This window comes from Artemia franciscana, chromosome 15, assembly GCF_032884065.1.
Source record: "Artemia franciscana chromosome 15, ASM3288406v1, whole genome shotgun sequence".
Taxonomy (NCBI): domain Eukaryota; kingdom Metazoa; phylum Arthropoda; class Branchiopoda; order Anostraca; family Artemiidae; genus Artemia; species Artemia franciscana.
Genome location: NC_088877.1, coordinates 3,580,088 through 3,597,325, shown reverse-complemented (window position 1 = coordinate 3,597,325; position 17,238 = coordinate 3,580,088). Strand labels below are relative to the sequence as shown.

At 36.6% G+C, this 17,238-nt stretch overlaps 1 protein-coding gene across 2 annotated transcripts in view; it reads left to right on the top strand.

Annotated features, from left to right (window-relative positions):
* LOC136036716 (uncharacterized) overlaps window positions 1–15,617 on the top strand; it is a 37,554-nt gene extending 21,937 nt beyond the window's left edge. For both annotated transcript variants that reach the window (XM_065719057.1, XM_065719058.1), the window contains exon 3: window positions 12,621–15,617. In XM_065719057.1, coding sequence (XP_065575129.1) covers window positions 12,632–15,157 — 2,526 coding nt within the window. In that variant the 5' untranslated portion in view covers window positions 12,621–12,631 and the 3' untranslated portion in view covers window positions 15,158–15,617. The remainder of the gene's footprint in view (window positions 1–12,620) is intronic.
* The last annotated feature ends 1,621 nt before the right edge of the window (window positions 15,618–17,238 follow it).

Here is a 17,238-nt window from a genome sequence, read left to right as displayed (position 1 = left end):
AGTGATTTGAACCTACCACTGCCATCACCTCGAAATCCGCATATAGATGCCAAAGAGGAATATCCACCAAAATATAATTAATTACACTTGGAGAAGTCCCAGAAAAACAAGTGAAATTTCCCACATCTCCATCCTTTCCAACTCTTCCATTAAAATAACAAAATTTTCCTTACCACAAAAGTCCAAAATTTTACGGTCCCAATTATTCTTTCGTCTTCTATGGTCCTTACTTACCCTCGGAGGGAGATGGATTACTAAATCATCCCAAACCTCCCAAGCATTTTCATCCGTACAGGCATGAGGTGACATCAAAAATTCTGGAGTAACCCCAGCATAACCATTAAAGTCCCCCATAAGACAAAACAAGTCAGAAGGAAACTGAATAGAAAATTTACGTTTTTCATCCTCTAATATACACCAAGTATCCTCCTCGTTGTACGAGCTCGACTCTAGAGGGATATAAATTGGATAAAAAATAATAAACCGTCCATTCTTAGATTTTTTACGATGGACACCGAAATACCGAAACCTTTCAAACTGAATTTCTTTTTCCAACCAAGTTTCAGAGAATACTATAATATCAAACATACATTGCGATGCCAATAGACTATTAATTTTCATTTCACTCCATCCTTGAATGTTCTAATGCACTATATTTATTCTTTCCTGCACAACATCATGGCCCTGGTCTCCCTATTCTTGTGACCAATCACTTTGATCTTGGAAAGATAGCTTACGAGGTGCGATCTGACTTTCATTTTTTGTGGCCTTACCTCTAAGAAAGGGTGGCTGTGTTGTAATTCGCGCACTATCATTCGGGCTAACAATTTCAGAATTTCCTCTCTTTGGAGCGCCCCTTTCAACTTTTGGCGCTGCAACAGACAAGGGTGTTTTATGCACTTCGATTTCATTTTGCGATTTTACAGGATCACTAAATGCGCTACCGAATGACTGCATAGATGTGATGCTTGAATTTGATAACTGCGAATCCGCTCTCGGTCTTCCGCCATCTTTTAACATTATGTTCAAACCTCCAACAGCCGATACCTGGTATGCACTAGCAACTCCCCTTCTATATTCACCACCAGGTACTCTGTGCTCCTCTATCGCATCAGTTTCAAAATTGTATATATAACCCTTGTTCTCTACAAACAATTCATACCACGCAACTTCGCCTCTTTCCCCGCTGATTTCGCTGCCTCAAGGGTAAATTTCTTTTTCGCAAGTAATTCTCGTGTTGTGTAGTCAGGCGTAATCCAAATTTTTGCGTGTCTAAAATGTTGACCTGATTTCAGAACGAAATCGTGGCAAAAAGCGCTCTTAAATTTAACCAAAACGGGGCGGGTGTTTTGATTACACTTAATGCAGAAAACGTCTTTTATGTCACTAAGATGTATCGAGGCATTCGGTATAAACTGGTTAAAAATGGCAACTATATCTTCAAGTAATGTCTGTGCTCGTCTTGACGGATCAAAGTTATACAAGATTACATTTGCTCGTTTTGAATCAGCCTCCATATTACTCATTTTAAGTCTCATCTTCTCCAGTTCAGTTTTCAGAGAATTCACTTCTCGCTGCGTATTTATATTTTGTGCCCTAACTTCAGCGATCGTTCCCTCCACCTTAATTGATAACTGGGCCAGCCCCCTATTTATTCCTGCTATTTCTGATGAAATTGGGTCTATTTTTGCTAACTGACCATTCATTAGGGTGAGCATTGCCATTATTCGAGATTCTGCATCATTAGAGATATGGCTATCCCCTGAATTCTGGCCTTGTGTAAACATTCCTTGAAATGAAATGAACAAATTCAAAGCTGTACTTTTCAAAGGTCTTGCCAATACGGATACAAACTGGCATACCGCTCTTTGATTTTATATGAAATTGTCGTATTTTAATAATGCCGAAAGTTCAATTTATGCAGCGGACAAAAACTTCAGTCAATTCAAGTTATTCAGTGACGTCAGATATTCCACTCGGTTACAGATACTGAATGAATATTAATAATTTTTTATAAGACGTAAAAATGTCCTCACTATTTCGTAACTACTGAAACAATTCAGTGTCTAATTAAATCAGAATAAAAGTCCATTACCAACAAATGGTGTAAAACTGAGATTAATCCTTTTTGAAAAAAGAATAGATAGATCTTAATGCTCGAATCTAAATCCAAATTGTTGGGAATCTGCTATCTTTTACGTCCCCAAATAAACAATGAAAAATGAAACTTTCAAACACTTTTAAAAGAGCTGGTGTTTATCAATCGGCCTCGTATGGTTAATATGTTTGAAGGCCTTACATTTGAGGATTGGGGTAACATGCGCCTGTTTAAAAATAATAGGGAAAAAACACCATGAATAAAACATTGGTTCAACATTGCCGTTAAAGGAGTGGATAAAAGATTAGCACACTCAATAATCAATTTAATTAGTATCTCACTTGGGTAACTAAATTTACGAGGATCAAGTGCCTTCAACTTCTTAACAACTGAACTAATCTCTAGGATAGGGATAATTTAAACTGAGTCATTAGGTGATAATATTGTTAGTCGCGGTTGAGTTTTACAAAATGATCCAAAAATATTCATTAATCTCATTAGGTTGCAGGGGTTTACCATCATTATCTCTAACTTCAACTTTGGTCACTTTTTCACCAATAATCAATTATCGGCTAATTAAACACAAGGGTTTAATCAACCCTTGTGTTGGATTAATATATTTTGCTTGTTATTTTTGAACCATACTGCTTACGTGAACATCTTATTTAGCACAGAATTGTCTCTCTTAACCTTTTGAAATTTGTCTCAGGTCAAGTTAAATGCAATTCATTTCTCAATTTTATCAGATCCCAAATATCTTGAGTCCATGGTTTTTCATGAATAGGTGCAGTGGTGTCGTTTCACAAAAATAAGGGGAAAGGGGTGGCAAAATGTTTTTTTTTTCAAATTTAGGCGTGGTAATTTTTTTCAATTTTCCCTTAAAGATTCCTTAATAAATAACTTGTTTGTTATTTATCTTATTTATTTAACTATTCACTCAGTAAATTTCTTCTTTGCCGGTTTTATTTTTTATCGTATAAGGGAAAATTTTGCCCAAATAGTTCCGGAGAATTTCCTGGGAATTTTCCCAAATAGTTCCCGGGAATTTCCACATAACATATTCCTGTAGAAAGATAGAGGAAGCAAGAAAACCACAATAGTGTGAACTCTATCAAAATACCAGAAAAAGGTATTTTTCAATGAATATAGTAAATTTGTGCACAAAGTCTAAATTAAACGGAATCCTTTTTCGATTGGAAGGGATAACATATTATATATTGTTTCCAAAGAGGAGATGTCCACTAATATAGTTGACAACGCTGCTCTTATTTTCAGTAAAGTAAAATAAACATTTCACCAGCAACAATTTTGGAAATACTATTAGAATTTCTTTCACAAGAATGACTTGTTAAAGAAAAAAGTGTTTCACCAAGACATATTCCTTTTCACTATATGATTGGTTCAAGAACTCGTCTGCTTTTAACTTCATAAGAATATGTTAAATAGAAGTTCCCTAACTAATTACCCAAGGCTGTGAAGATCATCTCTACGGTACATGTTCCTAGATATAGCTGCTGCTGAAAAGGGACTTCATTTATATGCCAAGATGGCTGTCTATTATGGCTGAGAATACCCATTAATCATGAATACATCAAATATGAACACCCCTCAAAAGGATAACCTGCTTTGAGACTACTAGAATAGAATATATTTTGTTCACTACAATAGCTGGAGCTAACATGAGCATGTCATGACACAAAAAAAGACCCAAAACAAGGATAAAAAAAAATAAAATAAATAGCAACACAAAAAATTAAGGCAGCAAGTACTGCTTCAAGGTCAATAAAGTAATATGAGTGAATAAAAAATTATTATAAGTCAAGAATCATTTTTACGGTTAAAATAGTGAACGTTAATACCGAATATATCAGAATGTTAAATATGTAAATGGTTGGTACATTCAAAAACACATACAGGCAAATTCCTGAAATAAGCTGCATCAAACATTAAACATTTGTCTAGGTAACATTATTAATATACCGAATAAAATAAAGGACAAATGATTTGCAATATCTCGGTATTAGAGGCTGGGTAAGTCATTACCTGAGGACAATTATTTTTTATTTATCAGAGTCTAGTGACTGGTCCTTCAGTGTGGGGGGGGGGGGCTCTCAAGGTCGGATAGTAGACCACGATGAGCTGGGGAATTCAAACAATTTAGTCCAAATCGATATGTCAACTCAAAAAGCAAGATATTCATGACTATCCTTCATTATATTTACCAATTAAGCTTGTCTACAATGCTCTCCAAAGAAATTTCCACTAGATAGACTTGGGTATACCAAATTTTCGTATTTCTGGGGGTTACTGTTGTTTCTTCTTTTAAATTCGCCTATTGGCACTTTATTGCCTATGGCATGGTGGCAGTACGGAAATATGTGTATGTATTGTCTGATTTTATTACTAAATAATAAATGATTTTGTTAACATAGTCAATCAAATGAGTTCTGTCTTCCTATGAAAATTTGACTATTTAGGCCACTGGCCTAAGTAATCTAGGCTTGGCATTTTAAATCCTTAATTCACCAGGATCCAACCCCTCATCCTTTTTTTGCTGACTTTGCAAAACTATCATTGAAACTCTAGACCACCACCTCCTTTGGGGCCGTATTAGCTGTCCAAAATATAATGAAAATCTACTTAACCTGTATAATTCATGTAGGTTCCTTTTTGTCTTGAAAAATCTGTCCAAGGATGCCAAATTTGAAGCATTCTAGTGTCTAGAGACAAGATACATAGTCTAGATAGTCTCTAGTCTCTAGTCTATACATAGTCTCTAGTCTAGAGACTAGAGACATTCTAGTGTCAACTGATGTTCCAATCACTGTCTGATTAACATCAGAAAAAAAGAATTCTAAATCTTGTCAAACAAAAAGCCCTTGCCTCAAAAACAAGAGCTAAGAGCTCATATGGCACTTGTGACGAGGTCGGAAGAGCCGAGAGCTCATATGGTACGAGGTCGGAAGAGCCAAGAGCTCATTTGGACGAGGTCGGAAGAGCCAAGAGCTCATTTGGCACTTGTGAGAAAGTCAGAACCTAAAGTTAAACTTTATAGCACAAGATCCTTCTAAATATCAAATTTCATTAAGATCTGGTCACCCTTTCGTAAGTTACAAATACCTCAATTTTCAAAATTACCTCCCCCCTCCCAATTCCACCAAAGAGAGCAGATCCGGTCCAGTTGTGTCAGTCACGTATCTTAGACAGGTTTCTATTCTTCCCATCCAGTTTCAACCTGATCTCACCGCTTTAAGTATTTTCTAAGATTTCCGGTCCCCCCAACTGCCCCCCCCAATTACGTTTGATCCGGTTGAGATTTAAAATAAGATATCAGAGTTACGAGGTCCTTCTAAATATGAAGTTTCATGAAGATCCGATCACTCCTTCGTAAGTTAAAAATACGTTATTTTTCTTATTTTTCAGAATTACCCCCCCCCCCCCGCAATTGAGCGGATCCGTTCCAATTATGTAAATTACGTATGCAAGACTTTTGGTTATTTTTCCAACCAAGTTTCATCCCAATCCTTCCAATCTAAGGGTTTCCCATCATTTTAGGTCTCCCCACCCCAAACTTCCCCCAATGTCACCAGATCCGGTCAGGATTTAAAATAAGAGCTTTGAGCCACGATATCCTTCTAAAAATCAAATTTCATGGAGATCCAATCACCCATTCGTAAGTTAAAAATACCTCATTTTTTCTAATTTTTCAGAATTACCCCCCCCCCCCCAACTACCCAAAAGAGAGCGGATCCGTTCCGTTTATGTCAATCATCTATCTAGGACTTGTGTTTATTTTTCCCACCATGTTTCATCCCGATCCCTCCACTCTAAGTGTTTTCCAAGTTTTAGGTTTCCCCCTCCCAACTCCCCGCCCCCATCACCAGATCCGGTCGGGATTTAAAATAAGAGCTGTAAGACACGATATCCTTCTAAACATCAAATTTCATTGAGATCCGATCACCCGTTCGTAAGTTGAAAATACCTCATTTTTCTAATTTTTAAGACTTACTCCCCCCCCCCTCCCAACTACCCCAAAGAGAGCAAATAAGTTCCGATTATGTCAATCATGTATCTGGGACATGCGCTTATTTTTCCCATCAAGTTTCATCCCGATCCCTCTACTCTAAGTGTTTTCCAAGATTTTAGGTTTCCCCCCTCCAACTCCCCCCAATGTCATCAGACCCAGTCGGGATTTAAAATAAGAGCTCTGAGACACAATATCATTCCAAACATCAAATTTCATTAAGATCCAATCACCCGCTCATAAGTTAAAAATACTTCATTTTTTCTATTTTTCCGAATTAACCGGCCCCTTCTCCCCCCCCCCCCAGATGGTCAAATCGGGAAAACGACTATTTCTAATTTAATCTGGTCCGGTCCCTGATACGCTTGCCAAATTTCATCGTCCTAGCTTACCTGGAAGTGCCTAAAGTAGCAAAACCGGGACTTTAGGTTTTCCCCCTCCAACTCCCCCCAATGTCATCAGATCCGGTCGGGATTAAAAATAAGAGCTCTAAGACACAATATCATTCCAAACATCAAATTTCATTAAGATCCAAATACCCGCTGATAAGTTAAAAATACTTCATTTTTTCTATTTTTTGCGAATTAACCGGGCCCCCACTCCCCCCCAGATGGTCAAATCGGGAAAACGACTATTTCTAATTTAATCTGGTCCGGTCCCTGATACGCTTGCCAAATTTCATCGTCCTAGCTTACCTGGAAGTGCCTAAAGTAGCAAAACCGGGACCGACAGACAGACCGACAGAATTGGCGACTGCTATGTGTCACTTGGTTAATACCAAGTGCCATAACAAAGAACAACAATAAATTACAGGCCCAGAAATGGTAGTTATTCCACATTTCACTACATCCGTCTACTACGAAATATCCAACCCATCAAACAAACAAAATATAAGTGTTGAAGGAGAATAGGAGAAATGGAGCGAGATTGTAAAAAACAAGGTAGAGAGAGCGGGGGAACTACGATAGCAAAACAGGATAAAATGCAATTGAACAAAATGACAGCAACCAGATTACAGTAGAAAAAAGAGAAGAACAGGGGAAAAACTCGTATAAGGCTTGAAGAACAAATTAGATTAGCGCTGGCATGGACGCAAGTTCAAATTGAGAGTAACCACACCGTGGGCAATTCGAAAGACTATAGGTTTGAGCTAAGAGCAACTAGAAATTCCAACTCAAGTGGGAATGTGATATTATTTTCTCTACTAGTTGGGTTTTGAATCGTAAGAATAGATCATGTTATTCTTCATCTGATAATGTAAGTTCGTATGATACTCGTGATTCTGTGAGGGTTTTTAAGGAGTATCAAAGGCAGCATTACCACGTTGGTTTAACGAAGCGCCATTACGTGCTCCCTAAGCCACTTCCTGTGCAAGTGTGTTCATAGAAACTTGGACAGATGTTCATTCGATTTGAAATCGAAATTCCTACTTTTTCTTAGAATCTAAAGTAATTAAGACTCGGCCACCCATATCATTTAGCCTCCCCTCTCCCTCCCTCTGTAACCCACCATGATATTGGGTTAAAACTTGAAATAGCCACTTTTATTTTCAAGATAGGGGAAAGGTCCACCCCCCCCCCCCCCGAAAATATGTGTTAAAAAGCTTTTTTTTATTGGCCTGAAACTTACATCTGGAAGTCCTTGAGCTAATGGTATCCAAAATGTAGGTTTTCCGCAATATCTAAGGAATGGCTTGAGTTGATTGAGTTGAAACTTTCAGAGGATGCTAGGGGGGTCCAGTAGGGCTCAATTTTGATTTGGGGAAATGGGCAGATGTAAGTCAAAAGAAGCTACGCCTTATCCAGACTCAAAACTATATCTGCAAGAATTTGGGAAGTGATTGGAGAAGCAGGTGAACCTTTCATGTAGTTTGTGTATGTCAGGAAAGGCTTAAGGGGACATTATTTTTAGGGGGGTGGGCGGTGGGTATTGGCTAAAAACGATATGTGTCCGATCCATCATAACGTTTTGCACTATAAGCTTCAATGGTAACTATAGTCTATTTATGTTTAAGCCGCGAAGTTAACCAAGGGGAGGTCTATTTTGACTTTGAGGAACGGTCAGAGGGGGGTGGGTAAAAAAGCGCTATAATCTATTCACGGTTAAGTAATATGATAAATCAAAAGACAATATGTGTTGCCAGGTCATTACAATATCGTATATATCCTGGGAATGATTTTGGGAATAAAGTTGAAACTTCCAGGGAGTGTTGAGGGGGAGGGAGTAGACATCGAATCATGACTTGAAATGGGGCAGAGGGGAACTGTTTAAAGATAGAGGTCTCCAGTCTGTTTAAACTTTTTGACCCCTGTGGGACTAGAATCTATTACCTGTATAATAACAATATAGACTGAAAAAAAGTTAGTACCCTGGTTATCAAAATCATGTATCTGCATTATTTCAGAAATAGCCTTGCCATCGAGTTGAAATTTTCAGGGAGCGTTGGAGGTTATGCGGACATGGAATTGTGACTTGGGGGAGGGGCAGAGGTAAATTATACGAAATTTTACTTCCAGGTTCTTGAAATGGCGTATATGCAACACCTCAGGAACAACTTGCTGGGATGAAACTTCTGGAGTGTTTGGGTGACGAGAAGGCCGAGCGATTTCATATTTTGTATTTAGAAGGATGGTATGAGGAGGCCTACAAATTAGTGCTGCCGATCCGCCTAAAAATGTTAGCACTATTAGCCCCAGTTGAACTTCGAAGCTATTCACAGTCAAATAGTGAAGCTAATCGCAAGACAGTATGTGCGACCAAGCTATAAAGATACTATGTCTTTAATGTCCCGGGGATGATGGGAATTGAGTTAAAACATTCAGGGAATGTCTGAGGGGGGTAAGGGGCTTCAAACGTTACGTTTAGGGAAATGGATAAGATTGTTGAAACATTTGTGTCTCCTAAACATTAGGTAACCAGAAAAAGGGCCGATAATTTTTTCTTGCAAGCTTGATACCTTAAATCCTTAAGCTATCATATCAAAAGGACCCTCATGTACAGGAAAAATTGAAAAATATTTTTTGCTCCAGAAGGGGCCAAAAATGTTTTTCTCGGTCAGCTGGGACTCGCAATACTTTCGTTCAGCCCAGCTGGTTGACTTTGAGTGTTTTGATCATTGCAAGACTCGGAGGCACAAAACAGGGCCTGAAGTTTCGTCTTTCGAATCGGCTTCCAATTAGCATTCGGAGGCTTACGGGGTAGGAAGATACCTATTCATAAAACACGTTTAAATTTGATTTTGACTGGTTCAGTTCTTGACGTCTGAAAATGTGCCCACATTTTTTTCGTCTCTGATAGACTTTTGACGTACATGGCATTTAGACAGAGACGAAGGGACATCAGTGCAGACAATAGCTGTAGATAATTGAGGTATTGATTCGGGATGCCTAAAATGGGTCCAAGTTATTTTAGTCTCAGATTGGCTTGTAACTTTTTCTACATATGCGAGGTGAGGCAGAAAAGTAGTGAGACTGATTTTTGAATTAACAAAGTCTTTTATTTCTTTCAAATAGCAATGTCTATCCGCTTCAAAGTAGTTCTCTTGAGAGAGAAACTGTTCGTAGCAGCGCTGGAAGTCATCTACCATTATTGCCTTCAGTATGTCTGGTGCAGTCTTTTGAATGATTTCAAAGCCCTGAAATAACGGTCTTTGACGATATTTTTCAGTTTACGGAAAAGAAAGAAGTCAGAAGGACTGAGGACAGAGGAATAAGGTTGATAGGGAATCACTTGAATATTTTTAAGGTTAAAAATTATGTTATGGAGATGAAAGTTTGACACGGAGTGTTGTCAGGATGGAGCAACCATTTTTCTTCAATGTCTGGTTTCATGCGAATGGCACCTTTTCTGATCCTTTCAAGGATGCTTTTATTTAGAAAAACGATAAATTTGTTGAAATTTAATTGTTCACTCAACATTTGTAATGTCAATGTGAGATGGTCTGATTTCAAAAGAGTTTTCACAGGTTCGATGTTTTTGTCAGTTCTCGAAGTTGAAGGCTTCCCTGAACGTTGTTCATCTTCAACATTTTCTCTGCCTTCCAAAAATGCTTTGTGCCATCAAAAACTTGAGCTCGTGGATAAAGAATGCTCCCCATAGGCCTGATTTAACTTTTCAAACGTCACACTTGCCGATCCTCTAAGCTTAGCACATAATTTAGTGGCACAACATTGCTCCAAGCTCTGATGCTCCATTTTGCGTGACGCACAACAAAAATACAACTTCACCAACTGTATTTTGAAAATTTATATAGTTGACAGACGGTGTAAAAACTCGAACTAAGCTACGGGAGGGCTCTGATACACGTGCACTCTGAAGGATAACAGCGGAGGGCCACACAATCGCTTGCAGTATTGCCAGTCTCATTACTTTTCTACCACACCTCCTATACTGGGCCAAAGGAACCTAAGAGGGAAAAAGTATTTATTTTTTAAAAAGGTCGTATCGATTCGGCAAACCGAAAATGGGCCAATAATCGTTTATTGCTCTGAGCCTAACCAAATATCATGTTTGCTTAAAGTGTCGATAGATTTTGTGCTTCATAATTTTATCTGGTATTTTTTATCATGGTTTTTAGTGTCTGTGCACTGAGATAGATAGTCTTTTTTTAATCTAATCTTGTGTCTTTGAAGCTCTGTACCAGTGATTTTAGGGAACCGAACTTCACTCGATGAAAAGAATGACAATCTTTTTGCATATTTGTCCTGAAAAGCCATTCTATATAATCAAATTAAAATGCAAAGTGCTTTTAAAAGTTTGCAAAGTTTACAACTATTCCAAGTATTTGTGGTGATATTCAAATGAAAAATGTTGGAAAGATTCGACTATAGGAAAATTCCAATGAAAAATATGATTGTTACTACAGTCGAACTTGCGACCTTTGAATTATAAGCCTGACGTCCTAGACACTGCGCTAAGCATTTATATTAATTACTACTAATTATATTTAATAATACGAAAAAGAATGATAAGAAACACATGTGAAGGTGACTTCATTCATAAAAAAAATGTTTTTTCCAAAATTAAGGCTCATAGCAAATTTTTCGAAAGTTGTGACCTATCTAGGTCGTTTCTTCACATCGGAACACGAATGTTGCCGAAGTTACAGCTGCCATAAACAAAGTGCTGTCAAAACAATTTAATTTGTGAATTTGATTTCTCTTGCATACAAATTTAATTTTAAGAAGAGTAATGATGTGTTTGTTATTCACTCACCCTTTTAAGGCCTGGAACCGCCTGTCAATCTTCAGGCTGACAGTTCTCCTGTTTCAGTCAGCAGATGATTTATGATGAATTTATTGGGGCCTAGAAGGGGGAAACGATTTTTCCCAAAGTTGTGATATGTCTGGATCGTTTTTTGTTTTGTTTTTTACACCTGTAAATGTTAGCATGACAATTCCAGAAAAAGTATGATCCCGTTTTTCAGAAGAAATATGCATACTATGTATATATATATATATATATATATATATATATATATATATATATATATATATATATATATTATATATATATATATATATATATATATATATTATATATAGAAGAAGAAAAGGAAGACTGTTTTCCTACATTAGTGATTAATATAGACCAGCACTTGAATGAGGCCTTAACCCTACTCATCCATACAATCACATAGGTCAAACAGCATAGCCATACACAATCAACCATAAACAATGGTCCATGGACAGTCGTGTCGTCAATAAGTATAAGTCGTCATTTACCAAACAATAAAAACAGTAAAGACAAATAATTCAGTGGCAACAACCCAACACAAGGGCTCATCAGGAGCCCTTGTATATGTATATATTTGTATGCGTTTTAACAAGGGATTAAAACGATTCAAAAACCTTAAAAAAGATAACCAAAGGTTTGAAGCGTAGTAGAAATCGTAGTAGAAATTCTTTATGGTTGATTGTGTGTGGCTATGCTGTTTGACCTATGTGATTGTATGGATGAGTAGGGTTAAGGCCTCATTCAAGTGCTGGTCTATATTAATCACTAATTTAGGAAAACAGTCTTCCTTTTCTCCTTTTGTCTCTTTTTTTTTTTTTTTTTTTTTTTTTTTTTTTTTTTTTTTTTTTTTTTTTTTTTTTTTTTTTTTTTTTTTTTTTTTTTTTGTGCTGTAGCATTGGTGATTTCTCTTTTCATGATATATACATATATATTTATATGTATATATATATGTATATATATATATATATATATACATATATATGTATATATATATATATATATACATATATATATATATATATATATATATATATATATATATATATATATATATATATATATATATATATATATATATATATATCCTTGTTTGCTAAAATAGATATTAAACTTTCAGACATAAGAAGCTGCGCGAGATTAACAGTGTTTGTAGTAGATATTAACCTTTACTGGACATTTTTTTTTCTGTTGTCTTTTCTCCTTCCCCTTACACTCTTTTCCCTGTGACATTTTAAAATTAGTTCATTCTCTTTCTTTTTTCAGTAACTTCCAAGATGCGGCCAGTGAGAAACAGAAAAATTTCGGGAGACATGGGTCTCTCCTTGAAAAAGTCAATACCAGCATTGTTGTCAAATGCTGATCTTAGTGACAAAACTACGAAAAATAGTAAAAAAGCGAAGAAGTGCAGGAAACAAAACAATCATTCTTTACGATCGAAAACTAGTGCAGTGTCCAAAAAGCAACTAGATCAGAGTACAAAGGCACGCCCGCCTAGAAGGAATGAACTTTCTATGTTAATAGACGCCAGTATTGAGCACTACTCAGGAAGAACCAGACGAGGGAGTATTGATATGAAATTGACACGAACTATAAATTCAGTTATTCCAGTAATTAAGAAAGAACCTGAACCTCAAACTACCCCTAGAGAATTAAGAAACGGCAGGGATACAAACTACATAGAAGATGAAACAGATGAAGACATTCCTCCTCTCAGTAAGAAAAAAAGATTAAGAACTAATGAAGATCCATTAAATTTTAAAACTATAAAACCAGCTATTCCAGTAATTAATGAAGAACCTAAACCTCAAGTTACTCATAGAGAATTACAAAACGGGAGGGATGATGTAAATTACATAGAAGATGAAACTGATGAAGACTTTGCTCCTCTTAGCAAGAAAAAAAGATTAAGACCTATTGAAGACCCATCAAATTATAAAACTATAAAGTCAGTTATTCCAGTAGTTAAAAAAGAACCTGAACCTCAAGTCAATCCTAGAGAATTAGGTAACGGGAGGGATGATGCAAATTACAAAGACGATGAAACTGATGAAGACTTTGCTCCTCTTAGTAAGAAAATAAGATCAAAATCTATGAAAGGCTCGTTTAAGGAAGTACGTCTTCTAGATTTTGATGTCAAAAAGGAAGTGTTTTCAGACGAAAGTTTAGATGCGCCTCTACCCCCGCGGAAAAAGCCGAGAGACCTTGAGAGATTAAAGCAGAGGAAATCGTTGATAAAAGATGTAACTTCAGATTGTAAAAAGAATGGTATAACAAGTGAATCGGGATTTCAAAATGAGTTTGTGAGAAGTATATTATTTGCAAGTGCTTTACCTAATGGCCTACCATTGCCAGAAGTGATTAAAGTAAGAACAGAAAAAAGAATTGTTAAGAAGAAAAGAAAAGAGAAAAGTGAACCTTCAACCATTCCTAGACCTGTACCTGCTATTGCCTTGTCGCCTCCTCCTGTTAATGAATTACTGGTCAAAAAAAGTGTAATACCTTATCCTATGATAGGGAATTCTGAGGTCAATAAACTTCTGAATTATTCCTTTGAATCAGTACCTCAAGGAGAAGTTTGGTTTCATACATTTATCAGACAAGATATGAACTGTGAACAGTGTCCAAAGCTCAATGTCAATTCAGTCAGAGCAGGGGAAGGTTTTAAATTTGAATTACCATACGAAATGGCAATTAGTAGGGTTATCCAAAAGACCAAAACTCCCTTAAAAAAGGTAGTGCATTCTATGCCTTTTGGACATTCTCGAAGAATATCAAGGAAATTTTGTGCCTATAGCTTAGGCAAAGTTGTTGACACACCTAATGGAGATTTAAAGGCTCCATCACCTAATGGGGATTTGAAGGATGAGTTACCTAATGGTAATTTGAAGGATGGGTTACCTGATGGCGATTTGGAGGGAACATCACCAAATGGTAATTTAAAGAACGAATCTGTTGATGATGATTTGAGGGAGGAGGAAACAAATATACAAGAAGATAGGTTTAATGTTGACTCCGAGCCGCAATCTAGTGATGCCTTAACTCCAATACCTTCTGAACAGTATGAAGGTATGTTTAAAAAGCAGAAATTTTGTCGAAAGTTCAAACCGTGTTTGGATGATTTTGCCCGAAAATCCCCCAGATGTCATGCTTCAACGTTAGCAATTCTTTCAGAGCTGAGGAATAAACAGCTGTCTGATGCAGAAGATTCTCAATCTGATTGTAGTGAATCAAAACTAGAGTTTCTCAAGAAGCCAACCAAATCTATGTCACCTGCTGAGATTGAAGTTCTGATCCAAAAGCCTTTAGAAGATTTAAGTTTGATTTTACGAGATGTAGTGCCCTCTGAAGCCTTGGAACCTACTTTCAGTTGTGAATTTGATGAAGTGTTTGACTGGCGTCAGTTAAATGCATTACAATTTGACGAAAGTCAGTTGCCCATTTTTAAAAGTTTCGAGATAAAAAAGGCCACTGATAAACTTCATAGCGTTGTTGAAAAGCCTGTTACAACCATAGATAAAACAATTGTGCCTCGCAAAAGGGGCCGGCCGCGCAAAAATCAAACTGGTTGGCCTACTAAGAAAAAACCGCCGTCTCGATTATCTCTCTTATCCAGTGTATCCAATGATTCCCATAATTTAGCAACTCCTATTCCGTCTGAATCATTAGATTGTAGTGTAGAATTGCCAGGATGTATGATAAATCACACGGGTTTAACAAACGGTTTTAATCATGGAGATGGAAACTCTGTTGAACAAGAGAATCTTAAGTTAACAAGACTAAGTTCGGTTAAAAAGCCGTAGTATCCCTGCCTCCCTAGTTTTGTTTTAACAGTAGTATTAGTTTTGTTTTTATGTTCGAGTCCAATGTAATCTTTTTTTTTTTACTTTCTATGCCAAAAGCAATTTACTCGTTTTTGTGTTTCAAGACAGTGCAGTTTTCATTTTATTTTGGGTCAGTGTAACAAAGACATTTTAGTCGTAAATATTTTTTTTTGTAATTTCATACTCGGTTTTACTGTCGGATTTTAGATCTCAGTATATATTCATTTTCCATGAATGCCAAAATATTCTCCGTTTTGTATTCTTTTTCTACTGGCAATGTTATGTATATGCCTAACATGGTTTAAAGTATTTCTGCGTGGAGTTTTGTATTGTATAGTTTAGTAACATTTCGACAAAAAAAGAAAAAAAATTATGTCATTTGACAGAAATGTAACCGTTTTGTATTGAAAACTTGAAGGAATAAAATTACTTTCAATTATAGCTTTTCCGGTTTTATGTATTCCTCACCGTAGCTACATTCTTTGAAATTTGTTTCCTTCAAGGTTGCACTAACCAGAGATTTGTTTAGTGAATATTCGTCTAACCTTGCTGCAGCGGGGATCGAACCCAAGTGCTCCGTATTGCAAAGTGGAGTACCAATCCTAACCAGAGATTATATCCTACGCTTCTGTGTTCAAAAGTATATCTTAATTCTACTGAATTATTTTTGTTACGTATTTTCTTAGGCTAATAACACCATTATTTACCTCAGGAGAAAAAAAAATTCCCATCATTTTCAATTCTGGATTAACAAATGCTGACTGACAAATCTAGACAAACAAGGAAATGCAATTTATGAAGGGACAAATAACACCGTCGTTTTGAAACAGGTTTTTTTGCAAGAAATATTAAGCCGGTAAAGAGAATGAGACGCTGTTGAGCAGGGTTGCCGACTGAACATATTTTACGTCCAAAGGACGTACTCCTATGTGCCGGGACACATTTTGCAAATTTATGGGACAAAACAAAGTATTTCCCTACTGTATATATGTTTTTGTAAAAATGTCACTTTTCACCAAAGATGTGCTAAAACTGCTTATCTTGCAATAAATCTACTTAATTACTTGCTTTCTACTAATTTTTTATATTTTATACTGTATTTTTTGGAGTTGCTTACTTTTTCCCGAAGAAAACTATCTGCAAATACTATTGAAATTATTTGCAAGCGAATATTCTTTCATCTAAAAACGACTTTATTTCTCCTTGTTATTACGCTACAGTCATAGCAGTAGACAAGCAGGCACGTTTTCCGTTAACACTCACTTCCGGGATCAGATAGTTAGGCAAAAACATCTATTTATGTGTCAAGTATTACCAACTGAAATGAAAATTTAACAAAATGAAAAAAAAAGATTCTTGATGACCTGGAATCAAAACAAAGCCAAACACCCAGGTTGAATTTTGCCAGTTTGAACATTTGTAAGAAAAGAGCAACATGGTCACAGTGTATCATTTCGTATAGAAGGAGTTGTATTGTTTCTTATAGAAGGAGTTGTAGTAGAAACTTCGAAAGGAGGTCATTCGATTGGAAACTGAAAGCTTTAATTCCGTTTGTAGAAACCAAAAGTAATTCGAGGTTATCCAGCCCCCCACGCCCGTCATCCTTCCAAACATATCCAGTCAGCATTTTGAGATTGCGATTTTGTTCAGCATAATTAAAACATCCAGTAATTAGGCTTTTGGGGGTGACACCCCCCCCCCAAGCACTTGGGGCAAGACCTATGACTTGTACTAGTTGCCCGTTATTAACATATAAGGTTTTTGTACAATGGGGGGTCGTGTGAACTTTGGAGGAGGATCATTGGATTGGAAATTAGAAGTTCTTGTGCCTTTTTAAGAGCCAAAAGTGATTAGAGGGCAAACCCCTGTCCCCTGTGTCCTCTTTTCCCCAAATGGGTCCGGTAGAAATTTTGAGATTGTAATTTTGTTTAAAAAAAAGTCCAAAGGTCATATAAAAAAGTCTTCGGGATTGACACAGCCCCCGAGAGCCTGGGAAGTCTTAAGTTATGCCCCGGGGGAATATTAGGTGTTTATGGAATGGATGGTTGTTTAAACATTAG